Source organism: Adiantum capillus-veneris, chromosome 15 (genome assembly GCF_014529385.1).
Source record: "Adiantum capillus-veneris isolate H3 chromosome 15, ASM1452938v2, whole genome shotgun sequence".
Taxonomy (NCBI): domain Eukaryota; kingdom Viridiplantae; phylum Streptophyta; class Polypodiopsida; order Polypodiales; family Pteridaceae; genus Adiantum; species Adiantum capillus-veneris.
In genome coordinates this window covers 109,489,156-109,503,927 of record NC_140945.1, presented here as the reverse complement: position 1 = coordinate 109,503,927, position 14,772 = coordinate 109,489,156, and the positions used below count along the sequence as shown (strand labels likewise).

Below are 14,772 nucleotides of genomic sequence, written 5' to 3'. Positions count from 1 at the left end.
GGCGGGCAGTGAGTGTGTGTTCCTCCTCTTGAGCTTGCGCACACACTCTACATTATACAATCAATGAAAGTGGTTCCTTTGCAAGCATATGCTCAAAGTATCACCCTCAGGACTATATAACACATAGCATTTAAAGAGGGGGGGTAAGGGGATCAATGGCAGGGAACTGGATTGGGGTTTATCGAGGGGATCTGGACCGTGCATACCTGTAAAAACTAAACCTGGACAGCGGGGGGGGCTGGGCATGCTGGCCAAATTCAAAACATGGGGCATGGGACACGTGGCGACTACTGATTGGTTGCATGGTGAGCCCGCGAGTGGGGGGGTACGGGGGTTTGGCAGGGGGAAGGTCCTTACAGGATTTTGCGCTATTGGTGGATAATCCGGTCATCGCTATCCGGTCATCGCTCAGGCCCAGCATCGTTTGAGAGCGAAGCGGAGGAGCAGCAAGTAAGGTGAGGGCATCTCCTTTTCTCGCTGGCTGTGAAGGTTGGGATGCATGCGTTCTGTGTGGGCAGCATTGAAGGTGAGCACAATTTTTTTTCTCGCTGAAGGGTTGGATGCGTGGGTTCCATGCATGCTTTCTGCAAGCATCTCAGGGCTCGCCCATGGGGTTATGCACGAGCTTGGCCATGTGAAGAAAGGGAGTGCGTTGTGTGGCTGACTGTGTGTGTGTGTGTGTGTGTGTGAGAGAGAGAGAGAGAGAGAAATAGAGGGAATTATTGTCATGCTTTTCATGAGCTAATTTGGCTTGAGGTTGTGGCTAGGGGATGGCTCGTTCACCTGCTAGAAAGGGGAAAAGAACATGGCAAAGGGGTGGTTGCTCTCGCATCACAAGAGGAAAGGCCGATGTCTCACCAAAGGCAAAGAATGGGGAGGAGGTCCAGCCTACGGAGAAGTCCGAGAAGGTGGACATAGCTAAAGAGCAAGAAGAGGAACCCTTGTGTCATGAGGAGAGATTCACTACTCCTCCCACATCTCCTCATGTAGAAGGGGCTACTTCTCAACCAAGGAGAAGTCCACGGAAGCACACCTTGCCTGAGATGGGCACACCCTCGAGCCTAAACATCCGTCCGCGAAAGAGGTTGGTGGGCTCAAGGGGATGTGGAGTTGAGACAGAGGATGTAGCAAAGGGAGAAGCACAGGAGGTATTTGAGGATCTGCCAAAGCAAGAAGAGGCAGCCGGCATCCAAGATCCAAAAGTCTATCTAGAGATTGAGCTCCCTGATGGACGGCTAGCACGCCAATGCCGCGCAAGTGCTGATTGCCCAAAGCGATCGGCCTTCATCTTCAAAAGACTACGGATGATGTCTCACCTCAAGACTTTCCATGGAATCACTGTAGAGATTGAAAAGCGCCCTGGAGGTCGCCCCCTCCACAAAGAAGCTGAGAGAAGAGCAAACCTCATGCCTAATCCGGAAGTGAAATCTTGGCATAAAGCAGCTTTAAAGAGATTTGGCGACAAGGATAGGAAGTTTAGGCAAAATTGTAAAAGGTATCAGCGCATCACGCGCATACGGGCTCACCAAGTATGGAAGGACCTTGGAAATCAGTACAAGCACATGTCAGAGGCCGCTTTTATTGAGGAATTTGTGGCTGGGAAGATGCGAGACTACATGGCAGTCAAGGCTCTCCGGCTGGCAAAAATTCAAAAGCGCATTGATGAAGGTTACAACACACATGTAAGTTTCCGATTTGTCTAATTTAATTTTCTTTTGTCATCAATTTTCATAGTATGTTTGCACACCATGTTTGATTAGTTCATTCATTTCTACTAATTCTCTAACTACCATGCTATGGACATTCACAAAAGAGGATGCATGATATTCCTCCTTGGCTTGAGGCAGCCTTGGAGGACACTGACAATGAGGACCCTTTCCAGTATGCTCCCGAAGGAGAGGATGACAATGAGAATTATGAAGACAAGAGAGAAGAGGGCCCAGGACTTGCAGAGACATTAAGCAATATTAAGCTCGATGAGGATGTATGTGTCTAGGATTTGTAACTTTTGCTTTTTTGTGCATAAGTAATTTTGTTTAGGTGTTGAGAGCGGTGAAAAAAAATCCAGCATGCTGATGTGTTCTAATAAATGTGCATTCCTTTCTAGCCTACATTGCTTGCAACTCCAACAAAGAAAAAGCTTCCGATTCAAAGAGGGAAGACACAAGAGAAAGCTATTGAAATAGGCTCTCCTGATGATGCATCTTTGTCGGCTCTCCTATTTTATGTCGGTAATAACCAGCTGACAATTGAAAAAATAGGCCATGAAATCAGCCCTGCCACTCCGACACGTAGTAATCGGGCCTTGTACAGGTGGCTTTTGTCAACCATCCCTATGTTCACAGTTTTCTAATTGTTTGATACTCACTATGTTCATGATTGTGGCATGTTGGATGTAGATTCTCTTCACATGTGCCTATGTCGCTTAACTCTCTTCGCTTTGGCCTACGAGTGGACATTGATGATCAGGCTCTACGCTTCATCTTATCAAATAAAGCATCCACGCGCACGATGAATCTATTTGCAATGTAATCACCGCCATGTTTTTGTTATTGAGTGGTATGCATTATGGTGAGCAAACATGTGCTTAACATACTCACTTTTACAGGTGGATGGAGTACACACTAGGCTCAGATGTCCTCATGCAAGTGATGCTTGTGGACTCTATGTGGTATCCTGTTGTGGATGTGACTTTGGCCAAGCAAGATTCCATGCAGGTTTTACATAACTTCTTCGGGGAGAGGGACTTTGGTGAATGCGTGCTTACATTTTTTCCAATCATTTACAGGTGGTTTGTAAGGAGAGGACAAAGGACTGCTAGGTATGCTACATTGTGGCTTCTCATTGATATGATGATGTTGTCTCTCTTTGCAACAGGGAGCATTGGACATGTTGTGTTATGTATCTTGCCACACATGCAAAGATTGCTGGGCTACGTTGGAGAAAGAACCACATTCTCTACTATGACCCACTTGGGTGCACGACCATGATGGATATTGTACCTGTTTTGCACAGGTACATGGGTTGACTTTGTTCATCAGAGCTTGGGGAGGTCGGTATATGAAACAAGTTGATATGGCTATCAATGGTTTTTTATCTTGCTGGTTATGAATATGCAGTGCTATGGAGGCGATGGCCCAAGGAGTTAAATCTCATGATGTCCAACATGCATTACTTGAACCTGCCACCAAATTTGAGTTAAAAGTGTTGAAAGTATGTCTCCTTGTGCTCCTCTCATGCTTGGAAAATTTAGGGCATGTTAGTAATGTTAATGGTTTGATGCTGCAGGGCCCAATTCAACCAAATGTGATTGACTGTGGGTTTTATGTCATGGCTGCCATTCGCTACATAATTCGGTCTTGCTTGCAGGAGAAGAGCAAAAGCTGGGTATGCTTAGAGTGTGTGTCGAGTGCTAGCTTTCTACCATATGCATCTGGATATTAATCTCCTTTCTAATTTCCTTCAATCCTCTTGTGTTTGTCGATGTTGTGCAGGTGAAGAAGACATGGTTCATACACGATGATGTATTGGCATTGAGGCAAAGCCTCCATAGTTGGTGCTTAGATATAGTGGGGGAGGAATGAGATTATGGCTGGTCACCACATGTGTTGCATTTTGCGCTAAAGGGAGCCAGGTCTATGGCCGTTTTGTAAAACAACCCATGACACTTTATGTATGATCGGGTTTAGGGCGAGGTTTTGTGTCAGCCTACATGTAATGTCCAGGGTTTGTGTCGATAAAGTATGTATGGCGAGTTTTATGCTGCAATATTGGTTCAAAGAAAGCAAATCATTGGCTACTGACTATGTTTATGTGGGCTTGTTTATGGCGGCTAGCCACGTCCGAGATCCATATTTTGTCTATGTGTAGGTTCAGGACTATGTTTGATGTATGTGGGAAGTGGCCATGTTTATGTATACAAGCAGGTTTATGGTTATGTCTGGGTTTATTTATGTTTGCAGGTTTTTGGCTACGTCCGGGTTTAGTTTCATGTGGGGCTAGTGGCCATTTTTATTTCTGTTTGCAGGTTTATTTCCACGTCTGGGTTTAGTGTTTATGGTGTAAGCGGCATGTATCAGAGTTTTATGCTTGAGCTCGATCGAACCCCGATTCCTCATCCATTTCTGGACATGCATCTAGTCCAGCTAAATTATTATTTATGGTGATGTTTGATTTTTATTTCCTGTTGAGTAAAATTTATGGCAAGGTCCGATTCTGTCTAAGGCGACTCCCCGATTATGTATGTTTATGGCGAGGTTTTGTAATGTGTTCCCAGTTTGTGGTGCATTGTCCTTTGTGACGAGCTTTTGGTGCAATGTTTCACGTTTATATCTGGATCTATAATAGGTGCTCGGGTTTGGGTTGGTTTATGGCTATGTCTGAGAGCCATGTATGTTTTATGGCTTCGTCCGGGTTTAGTGATCGGATGTATGGTTGTTGGGCCATTTTTATTTCTATATGCAGGTTTATGGCTTCGTCCGGGTTTAGTGATCGGATCTATGGTTGTTGGGCCATTTTTATTTTTGTACGCAGGTTTATGGCTTCGTCCGGGTTTAGTGATCGGATGTATGGTTGTTGGGACATTTTTATTTCTGTATGCAAGTTTATGGCTTCGTCCGGGTTTAGTTATTATATGTACTCTCTGATAAGCCAATGTTTATGTGTATATTAGTGATCATGTAATACAAATGGCTCGATCAATTTGACATTATGGTGACTCTAGGTTTATGGCATTATGGCGAGGTCCAATTGGTGTTTGTGCCGAGCGACTCTAGGTTTATGGCATTATGGTCCGATTGGTGTTTGTACCGTTGCAGTCTATTTCGAGTCTCCTATAACTGATCATGTAACCCTAAACCGGCTTGATCAATTTGATGTTATGGTTTGTGCTGACTCTACATTTATGGCATTATGGCGAGATTTGTTTTTGTGTGTGTTTATGGTGAAGTCATGCCAGCTGGGTGTGTTTGACAATCAGTTTATGGTCATGTCCGAGATTATGGCGAGGTCCGATTGGTGGTGTTTGTGCCGACCCTACGTTTAGGGCATTATGGCGAGGTTTGTTTTTAGTGTCATGTTGAATGTGTGTGAGCTTTCAGTCATGTCCTAGAGTATGGCGAGGTTCGATTGGTGTTTGTGCCGACCCTACGTTTAGGGCATTATGGCGAGGTTTGTTTTTAGTGTCATGCTGAATGTGTGTGAGCTTTCAGTCATGTCCCAGAGTATGGCGAGGTTCGATCGGTGTTTGTGTCGACACTACGTTTAGGGCATTATGGTGAGGTTTGTTTTTAGTGTCATGCTGAATGTGTGTGAGCTTTCAGTCATGTCCCAGAGTCTGGCGAGGTTCGATTGGTGTTTGTGCCGACCCTACGTTTAGGGCATTATGGCGAGGTTTGTTTTTAGTGTCATGTTGAATGTGTGTGAGCTTTCAGTCATGTCCTAGAGTATGGCGAGGTTCGATTGGTGTTGTTTGTGCCGACCCTACGTCTAGGGCATTATGGCGAGGTTCGATTGGTGTTGTTTGTGTCGACCCTACGTTTAGGGCATTATGGCGAGGTTTGTTTTTAGTGTCATGCTGAATGTGTGTGAGCTTTTAGTCATGTCCCAGAGTATGGCGAGGTTCGATTGGTGTTGTTTGTGCCGACCCTACGTTTAGGGCATTATGGCGAGGTTTGTTTTTAGTGTCATGCTGAATTTGTGTGAGCTTTCAGTCATGTCCCAGATTATGGCGAGGTTTGTTTTTAGTGTCATGCTGAATGTGTGTGTGTTTATGGTGAAGTCATGCTGGGTGTGTGAGCTTTTGGCAATCAATTTATGGTCATGCCCGAGATTATGGCAAGGTCCCATTGTGTATGGATGGAAACTATAAGGACCCTTCTTCTAAGGCTAATCTGGAAGATGCAAGACCTAGCAAGAGCGAGAGCAAAAATTAGAATCCCAGAATTGGTAAAAGCATATGTACATGGCTGATGTGCACGCATCCTAAACCTAGCAAAATCGCCATCAAGATCAGCTTAAGCATGACCCTTTTGGGCTCAACCTATAGCCCTATATAGAGATGAAAGACCTGGGAAAAGCCAGAGAAAACTCGGCCCATGAGCTTGTTGTCAACCACCTGGCAAAAGGCCTGTGTTGATGCATTATGGTTTCATTTTGCTGGTGATATCAAAGAGACAACACTTCATTGTTGCGACCACTTACGAGTGATAAAAAACAAACAACCAGATTAAGACAACCCAAATGAACTTTAGGATATCTACAAACTAGCCTAGCTTCTTGGGGACCACATCATATCAATCTAATTGTTCCAAAAACAAATATATTGCAATTGTCCAAGTCATGTTCACAAAACATACATAGCTTGCAAAGTTCCAATGAGGCATGACATATGAGGATGACCCTAAACCGCACGCAATTCATATAAAAGTAATTCGTGTCTGCGAGGCATAGATCTTCTCATATATCCGACCATCATCAAGCTTCACAGTGAGATGTCGTTCACAATCAATATGCGATACCTCGTGGTCACATGCTATGATAGAACCATTGGCCGGGTTCTCACCATCCCATAACTGTACAAGGTGGTTCATGATCTGGGAAGTTGAATTTGCAGACAAGTGCTTCTGAGATAGAGGGAGCAAAGCATGGCATGTATGGCAACATACTATATTTGAGCCATCAACAAGAAGGGTTTTACTACAACAATGCCGGCAATTAACACGTCGCCATTTCTCAAAGCGCACTCGATTTCGCCCTCGCTGGTGCTTACGTTTCAAGGAACCTGCGTTTCTGGTTTTTTTTGCTGGTTCTGGACAACCTTCAACCACCTCACCTATGCCATCAATGATACACGATAGCCTGCCATGCCCAAGCCGTGTTTGTGTGACATTTGCCTGGATTTGTTTGATGCTACCCTTTCTTGGCAAGCTGATCTCCTCTGGCTCATGGAGATTCTCCAAGTTCTCCATAGAGATCTTTAATTTCTTCAGAGCAACCTCCTTTTGCTGCAATGTCCACTGCGGTAATACATCAGCCAATTGTCGCAAGAACTCCCTAGATTTGTCGATACAATTGACTATCTCCATGTCAACCTGTTGCAAGTATGGTCCAATACCATTCATATCGGTATCCAGTGCTTTGTCATCACATCCACTCCCTGTTTCAAAGACTTGGGTACATTGTTGCATTCCATCGCTGGTTGCAAGGTCAGCCATTGCATGCACGCTATCCACAATAGGTAAAATTTCATGAAGCATTGGAAAATAGCTTTGAAGTATTAACCGAAGCCCATATAGATGCTTGCATTGGGAGGACCACTCTGGGCAATCACAGTACGAGGATTGCATGCTCACATGGTACCAAGAGTCTGATGTCATGCTTTGAATCTTGAAGAGTAATGTAGATTCGTTCACCACCTGAAGAGTTTCAGGATTAGTCTTGTATCGTTGACATAGCTTCTCCCCAGCAGCTAGTGCCTTTGTTGCACTCTTGCTTGAACCATACACAACAAATTGTCCAGAATCCGTTGTCAATGAACATGCCATGAACTTTACTAAGAGGTAGATCGAAGAGAAAGTCCAAGGAGTGGGACAATAGCTCACCTAGCTCTTGCTTTTGCTTGAAGAACTCCAAGAGAGTTCCTCCCATCCAGCTTCCACTCCTCGCATTGCCAACAAGTGCATGTAGTAGATCCAAGGCTGGCCTATTTATCCTCGCATCCAAGAGAGTATACTTGACATATTGCCATAGTCTTTCCACCAAATTCGTTGTGTCCACATTGCCATGGGGAAAAAGACGTCCAAACTTCGGCCAGCGTTCACGCCATACGCATGACTTCGAGCACCATCCATTGGAGACATAACGTTGAATATTTGCATGATTGGAGTAGTCTAGCAAGAGGCGCTGAAAGCGATCTTCAAAGTCGTCCTCGGAGCTGGAGTGCATCAAGTTACACATTGAAGAATAAACATGGTCTTGCATGTGTCTTGGCACTTGCGGCAAAAGGTTCTCCACCCAAGCCTTTTTGACATGAAACCAACAAACCAGGACATGACATGCTACTTGGACTCGTTGTCCTTCACTGTGTTCAGCCCAACAAGCAGGATCATCTTTGACGGCACTCAAGATGGCATTCAATTCTTGGGGACATTTGTCTATCACAATTGCATTCGGTCGTATGCTGCATATTCTCGAGAATATCATCCGGATGGTCAATTCAAGGGCAACGCTCTCCTGACATGTCCCAGGGTCACTTGTGCACATCATCAACCACAAAGGAATCCCTGTACCATTTTGATTTGGCAAAATAGCTGCATACAATGGCAACCCATAAACGTTTGTCTTGAATGTGATGTCCACGGCCCATGCATTATGTTGTGAGAATCGAATACACATCTGAAGCATCCAATCATCTTGAATGATGACGACAAACGGCTTGTTGACGTCTTGCAGAGCATTTGGATTGTATGGTTGCACATATGCGACCTTTCAAAAGCAATAAGCAACTAAATAAGGACATAAGAAAAAGGAAAACATAAAAATGAAGATAGGGCACTCCAAAGTACCTTCCCTGCGGCTTGTAACTTTAGAGCCTCCATGTACATTGCAGACCAATCATTCCCAGATGCACGACCTAGAGAAAACAAAATGGTTAAGTAATTAAAGGGGTGACAGGAAAAGAAAATTATCTTGCTACCTTCATGCCGTAGGCTATATGCCAACTGTTGGACCTCCTTTGAGATCATGAAGAATCGAAAAGTTGTGCGATCTAACAAGGATGCTCGTTGCTTGTGGAAGTTTTCTTTTGAAACTGACATTTTGGCAACATGGCGACATGTTCCAACATCAAAATAATCCTCCATGCAACATTGAAGCACACTTGGATGAACAGGTAGATGATATAAGTCAGCCCGAGAGCCAGGAACATGGCCCTCATGCGTAGCACGAAGCAAAATCGTGACCTCATGAACTCCCTCACTGAATTGCACCTGTGCCTTGAAAGGACAACCGCACTTCTTCGTTTTCCTCTCTCCACGCTTGTTTTCTCCATGATGCCTTCTTGAACCACCACGATGACAGACATAGTAGTCCTCTACCTTTCCTTCGCCTACCTTGGCTGATCTTATCTTAACAAGCCTGACTTTATGGTTTATCATAATACTCTCCAGCACATCACACACATGAAATCTATCTGTAATAATTTTTTCACTTGGAGTTTTCTCACCGGCATTGCCCTTCCCTCCAACCTTCTGAAACATAAACGATTGAGATTGGAGGATAGGATCCTTCTTACATACCTGACAATTTTTGACCGCATCTCTAATGAATGAAGTAGGTATGCCATGCCTTTTGATATCTGTGCACTATGCAGTTTTCATCTGATTCATAGTTTCCAACATGCTCAAATGAGCCCCTTGCTGGTCGACATGACATTGTTCTGTAATGGTTGTCCACTCCTCCTTTGGTGCAATGGCTCTGGGAGGGAGACCCTTCAAGAAGATCCTAACTGATCCATGCTGAGGGGATCCTCGGATCACAAGATTGTCCTTCATCTTGTTCCACCGTTTTACATCATGCATGCCGACATTGTGCAGCATACCCAATGTTGGCTTACAAATCCCTTGAAGATCTAATAGCATAAGGTCATAGCTCTCCCGATAAAAGCTAAAGAAATGGTGAGAAGCATGCAACTCTGGGTCAAAAGATTGGGTCACGGGTTTCCTCCTATGGATTGAATCTGCAAGGAAGGTTGAAGGGAATTCGGTAAACTCCTTTACTTGGTCACCACCACTAGAATGGGATCCTGATTCCATGGAAGCACTACTTGAGCCTGTTGATGACGAGCTGCCTTCCTCCAACTCCTCATTCAAATCAAATATACGATATTGCTTTTGTTTCTCCCCATCCTCGAAAGCATCCAATCGTGCCTCCATCCTGCCCGGCATCCCTCGATCTCCCTCTGCCTTCCAGGTTACGTTTAGGTCAATGGACTGCATAACTTGTTTTGCCTCCCAAGGTACATTGAGGTCCAGCATTTGTCTGCTCTCCATACCTGTTGCGGCTTCTTCCCTCTACCCTCCTGCCTCTCAGAGATAATGCGTGGCCTCTCTGCCCAAACCCCAACAGCGTGGCCTCCCCGCCTGTCGACCCCCCTGAAAAGCGTCCCAAATTCAAATTTCCACCCTGATGACATGGCACTTCCCTCAGCCTTATCCCGCTTGAATTTGGCCAGCATGTCCAGCCCCCCCCGCTGTCCAGGTTTAGTTTTTACAGGTATGCATGGTCCAGATCCCTTCGATAAGCCCCAATCCAGTTCCCTGCCATTGATCCCCTTACCCCCCCTCTTTAAATGCTATGTGTTATATAGTCCTGAGGATACATCACCCAAGATTCAATATTTACTACTTCCCACTTATCATGTCTCCAAGAAATGAGGCAATGCACTACCACATCCATAACTTCAATGGTCATATCTTGTCCATTTACCACAAACAAGCGTTCAAAGTTCTCTACAACAGAACAATGTCTTCTTTAAGGATCTAGGCAATTCAAGCCTTCTTTGGCACTATCAACCAAAGAAGAACGAGAGTGCTTCGGAGTCCAAGGGTAAAGAGAAAACAAGAACCTAGAAGAGAAAAGCTTGGGGAGAGAGGGAGAGAGAGAGAAAAAGCTTGTGCTTTGTTTTCCACAAGTTCTATTACCTTAAGGTGACACGGTCTTGTGTTTACAATGCCACGATCTTGATGTCTCAATTTTGATATGTTTAAATATGTCCTTAGCTTTTAAATTATTTTATTCAATCTTGCTCTATTCCATCCATTCTTGTCATCTATGCAAGTGTGGTTGTGTCATTCGAATATTCAACAAGTGTATATATTCCTAGAGAAGAAGATGGAGAGAGAGAGAGAGAGAGAGAGAGAGAGAGAGAGAGAGAGAGAGCTTGTTACCTTTCATCAAAGCAAGTTTTGATGTTTCTTAATTGGTACCATCTCAAGTACCCTATGATCGTGATGCAACAATTTTGAGCCGTGTACCTCGCAAAAGAACCATAAGATTCATTTCGATCACTCTTGATTCCCACGGTAGAGAGATAAGGGCATTCAAGAGATTCAGCCTTAATAAGTGTTGTTGTTGTGTCAACATGTAGAGCTCATTTAGAGATACCCCCATCATTGTGCACTATTTTTGTCGCGCGTGCCTCTTCTAGTGTTCATCGCAAATAAGTCAATAAATTGAGGGTTGTAACCTTTTGCATCAACAAAAGTTACAACATTCTTGACTCTCTATCTAACAAATTTGCCTTGAGATAGTGTGCATATGAATCCTCCCTTTGTATGTGTCAGATTTGCATGTAACTTTACCTACAAAAGCAAAGGAAAAGTTTATGACTTCTGAAAGTGTTGAGATAAGAAACAAAGGAAGCCCACAACGGAAGCTTGTGGAGTGGCTAGATGCAAATTAAAGGTCTCTAAATAAGATTCTTCCTTGCATCATTGTAACTTATATTTGTTTCAACATGGCACAATCCACTATATTGATCTCCATGTGAAGCATTGTCTCCAAGAGCTTTGGCCAAATTCCTGCCTAAAGAATATTTAAAGTAAGAGATTAGAGATTGCAACCAAAAACCAAGTTGACCCTATTCCAGAAGTGCCAAAAAGAGAGTCTGATACTAAGAAGGACCCCAATAGTGAGACTGAGGCTCATGAGGAGCAGAGTAATGTTGAAGAGGCCAGAGACTCTCAGCATTCCAGTCACTCGAGGAGTAGAAGGACTGAGCGTGAGGAACACAAAACCAGGACTTCAGGTTCTCGATCCACACACGAGGCAGCTGAGGCCAAGGGTAGCAAAGGTAGCCGTCACACTACAAGCAGGAAGGCCAGAGAAGAGACTGAGACTGAAACTGAAGAAGATGGCCACTGGGATGCCGACACTGATCATCACAGAAAGTCATCCAGACGCAGTCGGGCAACCACGTCCAGAGGAACTAGAGATGATTCAGACAGGCATGATTACTCTGCCTCATTAAAGATATCTTTTCCAGTGTTCAAAGGCGGAAAGAAAGATGACCCTGATGTCCATATTTAAGCCTCTGAGCAATATGATGAATTGAAGAATATTGATGAAGATGATTGGGGAGAATATTTTTCTCAAAACACTGAAGGACAACACGGCAAGGAAATGGTATTACCATTATCCAACTTGCTAGCTCAGGTCTTACAACAAGCTGATCAAGGCTTTCAAGCTTGAATACTCAGACAACAAAGGGGATGAAGACATTCTCTATGAGCTGGACAAGATCAGACAAGGGAAATTGTCTGTAAGAAGCTATGTGGAGAAGATCAAGGAGTTAACCAGACAATTGCAAGAACCACCTTCAGAAAAAAGACCGCGTGCATGGTTTCTGAATGGGGTCCGCAACAAGAAGCTGAGAGATCAAGAGGTCCTTGCACCCACGAAGAAGTTCAATGACCTGGTGCAGCGAGCTCTAAAGCTCGAGCAGCAAGCCAAGAAGGAGAGAAGCCATAAGAAGCGGAGGTCTAGCAGTAGCAGTTGTACTACTGAGAAATCCAATTCTAGTGAGACTTCCAACAGCTCTGATACCAGTGCTGACGAAAAGAGCAAGGACAAGGCTAAGAAAGGGTCTTGGTCCAGGAAACTTGATGAAATAGCCATACAAATTGCTGAAATCAGCCAAACTAGACAATCAATCAGGTGCTCAAAATGCAAATCCAAAGATCATGTTTGCAATGAATGCCCACGGTGCACATACTGCAAAGCGTATGGCCATCTGTGGGACAACTGTGGCATTCGAATCCATCATTTCAAGAAGGGTAAGGATCTGTCTCTAGTTGCATTTACAAATGTTGAATCAGCCAAGGTAGATATGACCAGTGTACCTCAAGAGGAAAATTCAGGTACCAGTGGGAATGGTACTGGGCGCAGCAAATACACAAGGGGGTACTGGCTGAGGCCAAGGTCGTGGTAATTTCCAAAACCGAAGCCTTAGTTGTTATACCTGTGGTAAATATGGGCACTTTGCAGCACATTGTTCAAAAGCACCCAGTATTGTGGCTACTGAGGCGAAAGCCCCATAACCAATTCCAATACGGGCAGTCACTCGCAGTAAAGGGGTGATTATTGAAGAAATTCCAAACAAGCGTGTGAAACCAGTGAGTTCGAAACCAGCAAATGGACTCAGCAGAGAGAAGTCTGAAAGGCTACGGGCAAGGAGAAGGTAGTTGATGAATGGCAAGAGCAGCGAGAAATGGCAGCTAAGATCACACAGGATCTAGCTAAGAAGCTACCAGAGCAGCCAGAGAGTTTTGATGCTCTAGTTATTCAAAAGATACCAACCTAGTCTTCTAAGAAAAGGCAGCCAGATCAGTCAGGATCTGGAATCTCTGAGACCATGCTTGCTGCAGTGCAAGGACTGATAGATGATTTAGGGCAAGACAACACTCAACTGGGGAAAGTAGACACCAGAACAGAGGATTGGCATTGTGAAGATAATCCTGATTCCTCGAGTTCTGATAATAATTCTGACTAAGAAAGAGAAGAAATTCATGTCAAAATCTGTGAACAAATTCAGAAATTGACAGTTGAATCAGAAGATATCAGGAAGACTTTGCTTGAAGCAACAAAATTCATTAGACAGCGGAGAAAGACTGAAGCTGATGCCAAAGCAGTTGAATTGGCAGCTGTCAAAGATGATCAAGTGCTGGTAATCCAGGTGGACCACAAAGTCAAGAAACAATGGGAGCCGCTATCCGGTGTTATACTGGATGGAGGGGCAGGTGTGAATATCCTGGGGGCACATCTTCAGCAAAGGCTTGGTATCACAAATTTGAAACCATCACCCTTTAAGGTTTGAATGGCCGATCATAGAGTTGTTCAAGCAACTCGTATGATCGAGAATACGTAGATTAGGGTGGGTAAAGAAAAGTTCAAAACTAGCTTTCTGGTACTGGAGGTTCAAGGAGCATATGGTATGCTACTGGGGCACCCATGGCTACGGACAGTGCATGCTATTCATGATTATGCCAATCAGACCCTAACAATACAAGGAACCAGTAGGAGAATCCAGATCCAGACAAATAACATCAGAAGCTGGAAGAAGGCACTTCGACCAGAAGAGCTTTGCCAAAAGTATGGGATTAAGAAGATTGAAAGGATGCTAGCAACAATGAACATTTTTCCATTGGCTGAAATAGACTTAAATGCAGTATTATTCGACAAGGATCAGGCTGAGAAATAGAGGAGGCAATTTCCAGATCAGTTCATTGAATTGAATCCTGGAGAAAGACCAATTCAGTTAACTGGACGGCTAGAGAAACAAGCTGACTCCAAAGAAGAATGTTTAGATTCTAATACACCAGCGCACATTGAAGAGGTGCACACTGAAGAGGTTACTCGAGTTCAGAATGAGAATCCAGAACTAACAGGTCCGTCCTGGGATTATGCTGAGGAGTCAACTAAAAGGAAAGGAGGTGGGCCGAATTGGTTGCTTCCAGATGATCAAGAAATTGAAGAATGGAATATGGGTTCTGAAGAAAGTCCTCGATTGATCAAAGTGAATAAGCATCTGAACCCAGAAATGAAAGAAAAAGCCCGACTTATGTTCCAAAAATACAAAGATATATTTGCATGGGAACATACTAATTTAAAAGTTGTAGACCCAAAGGTTTGCCAACGCAAAATACCTCTGAAACCAGATGCCATACCAGTACGTCTGCAAAGGTACAGAATGAATCCAAACTATGCGAAGAAGGT

The 14,772-nt window shown here is 44.1% G+C and overlaps 2 protein-coding genes and 1 pseudogene across 2 annotated transcripts; 1 reads left to right on the top strand and 2 right to left on the bottom strand.

Annotated features, from left to right (window-relative positions):
* The first annotated feature begins 786 nt into the window (after positions 1–786).
* On the top strand, positions 787–3,584 carry LOC147441257 (uncharacterized). The gene is made up of 10 exons (XM_086483687.1): positions 787–908; positions 991–1,682; positions 1,814–1,984; positions 2,108–2,313; positions 2,400–2,528; positions 2,609–2,788; positions 2,878–3,015; positions 3,120–3,213; positions 3,289–3,387; positions 3,495–3,584. The coding sequence occupies exons 1-10, from the start codon at positions 806–808 to the stop codon at positions 3,582–3,584; spliced, it is 1,902 nt and encodes a 633-aa protein (XP_086339813.1). The 5' UTR covers positions 787–805.
* Positions 3,585–6,416: 2,832 nt separating this feature from the next.
* On the bottom strand, positions 6,417–8,816 carry LOC147441256 (uncharacterized). The gene is made up of 4 exons (XM_086483685.1): positions 8,696–8,816; positions 8,565–8,632; positions 7,602–8,484; positions 6,417–7,525 (listed from the first exon to the last, which is right to left on the bottom strand). Exons 1-4 carry the CDS (start codon positions 8,814–8,816, stop codon positions 6,417–6,419), a joined length of 2,181 nt encoding a protein of 726 aa, XP_086339811.1.
* Positions 8,817–8,973: 157 nt separating this feature from the next.
* LOC147441255 (uncharacterized) lies at positions 8,974–10,049 on the bottom strand (annotated as a pseudogene).
* Between the last annotated feature and the right edge of the window lie 4,723 nt (positions 10,050–14,772).

What these genes read in the sequence shown, in the direction of transcription:
- LOC147441257 (XM_086483687.1), top strand. Translation starts at nt 806, where the DNA reads ATGGCAAAGGGGTGGTTGCTCTCGCATCACAAGAGGAAAGGCCGATGT. An exon ending in CTACGGAGAAGTCCGAGAAG is followed by an intron (nt 909 to 990) that starts GTGGACATAGCT and finishes CTCCTCATGTAG; the next exon opens with AAGGGGCTACTTCTCAACCA. An exon ending in ATTGTACCTGTTTTGCACAG is followed by an intron (nt 3,016 to 3,119) that starts GTACATGGGTTG and finishes ATGAATATGCAG; the next exon opens with TGCTATGGAGGCGATGGCCC.
- LOC147441256 (XM_086483685.1), bottom strand. Translation starts at nt 8,816, where the DNA reads ATGTCAGTTTCAAAAGAAAACTTCCACAAGCAACGAGCATCCTTGTTA. An exon ending in ATATAGCCTACGGCATGAAG is followed by an intron (nt 8,633 to 8,695) that starts GTAGCAAGATAA and finishes TGTTTTCTCTAG; the next exon opens with GTCGTGCATCTGGGAATGAT. An exon ending in AGTTACAAGCCGCAGGGAAG is followed by an intron (nt 8,485 to 8,564) that starts GTACTTTGGAGT and finishes TGCTTTTGAAAG; the next exon opens with GTCGCATATGTGCAACCATA.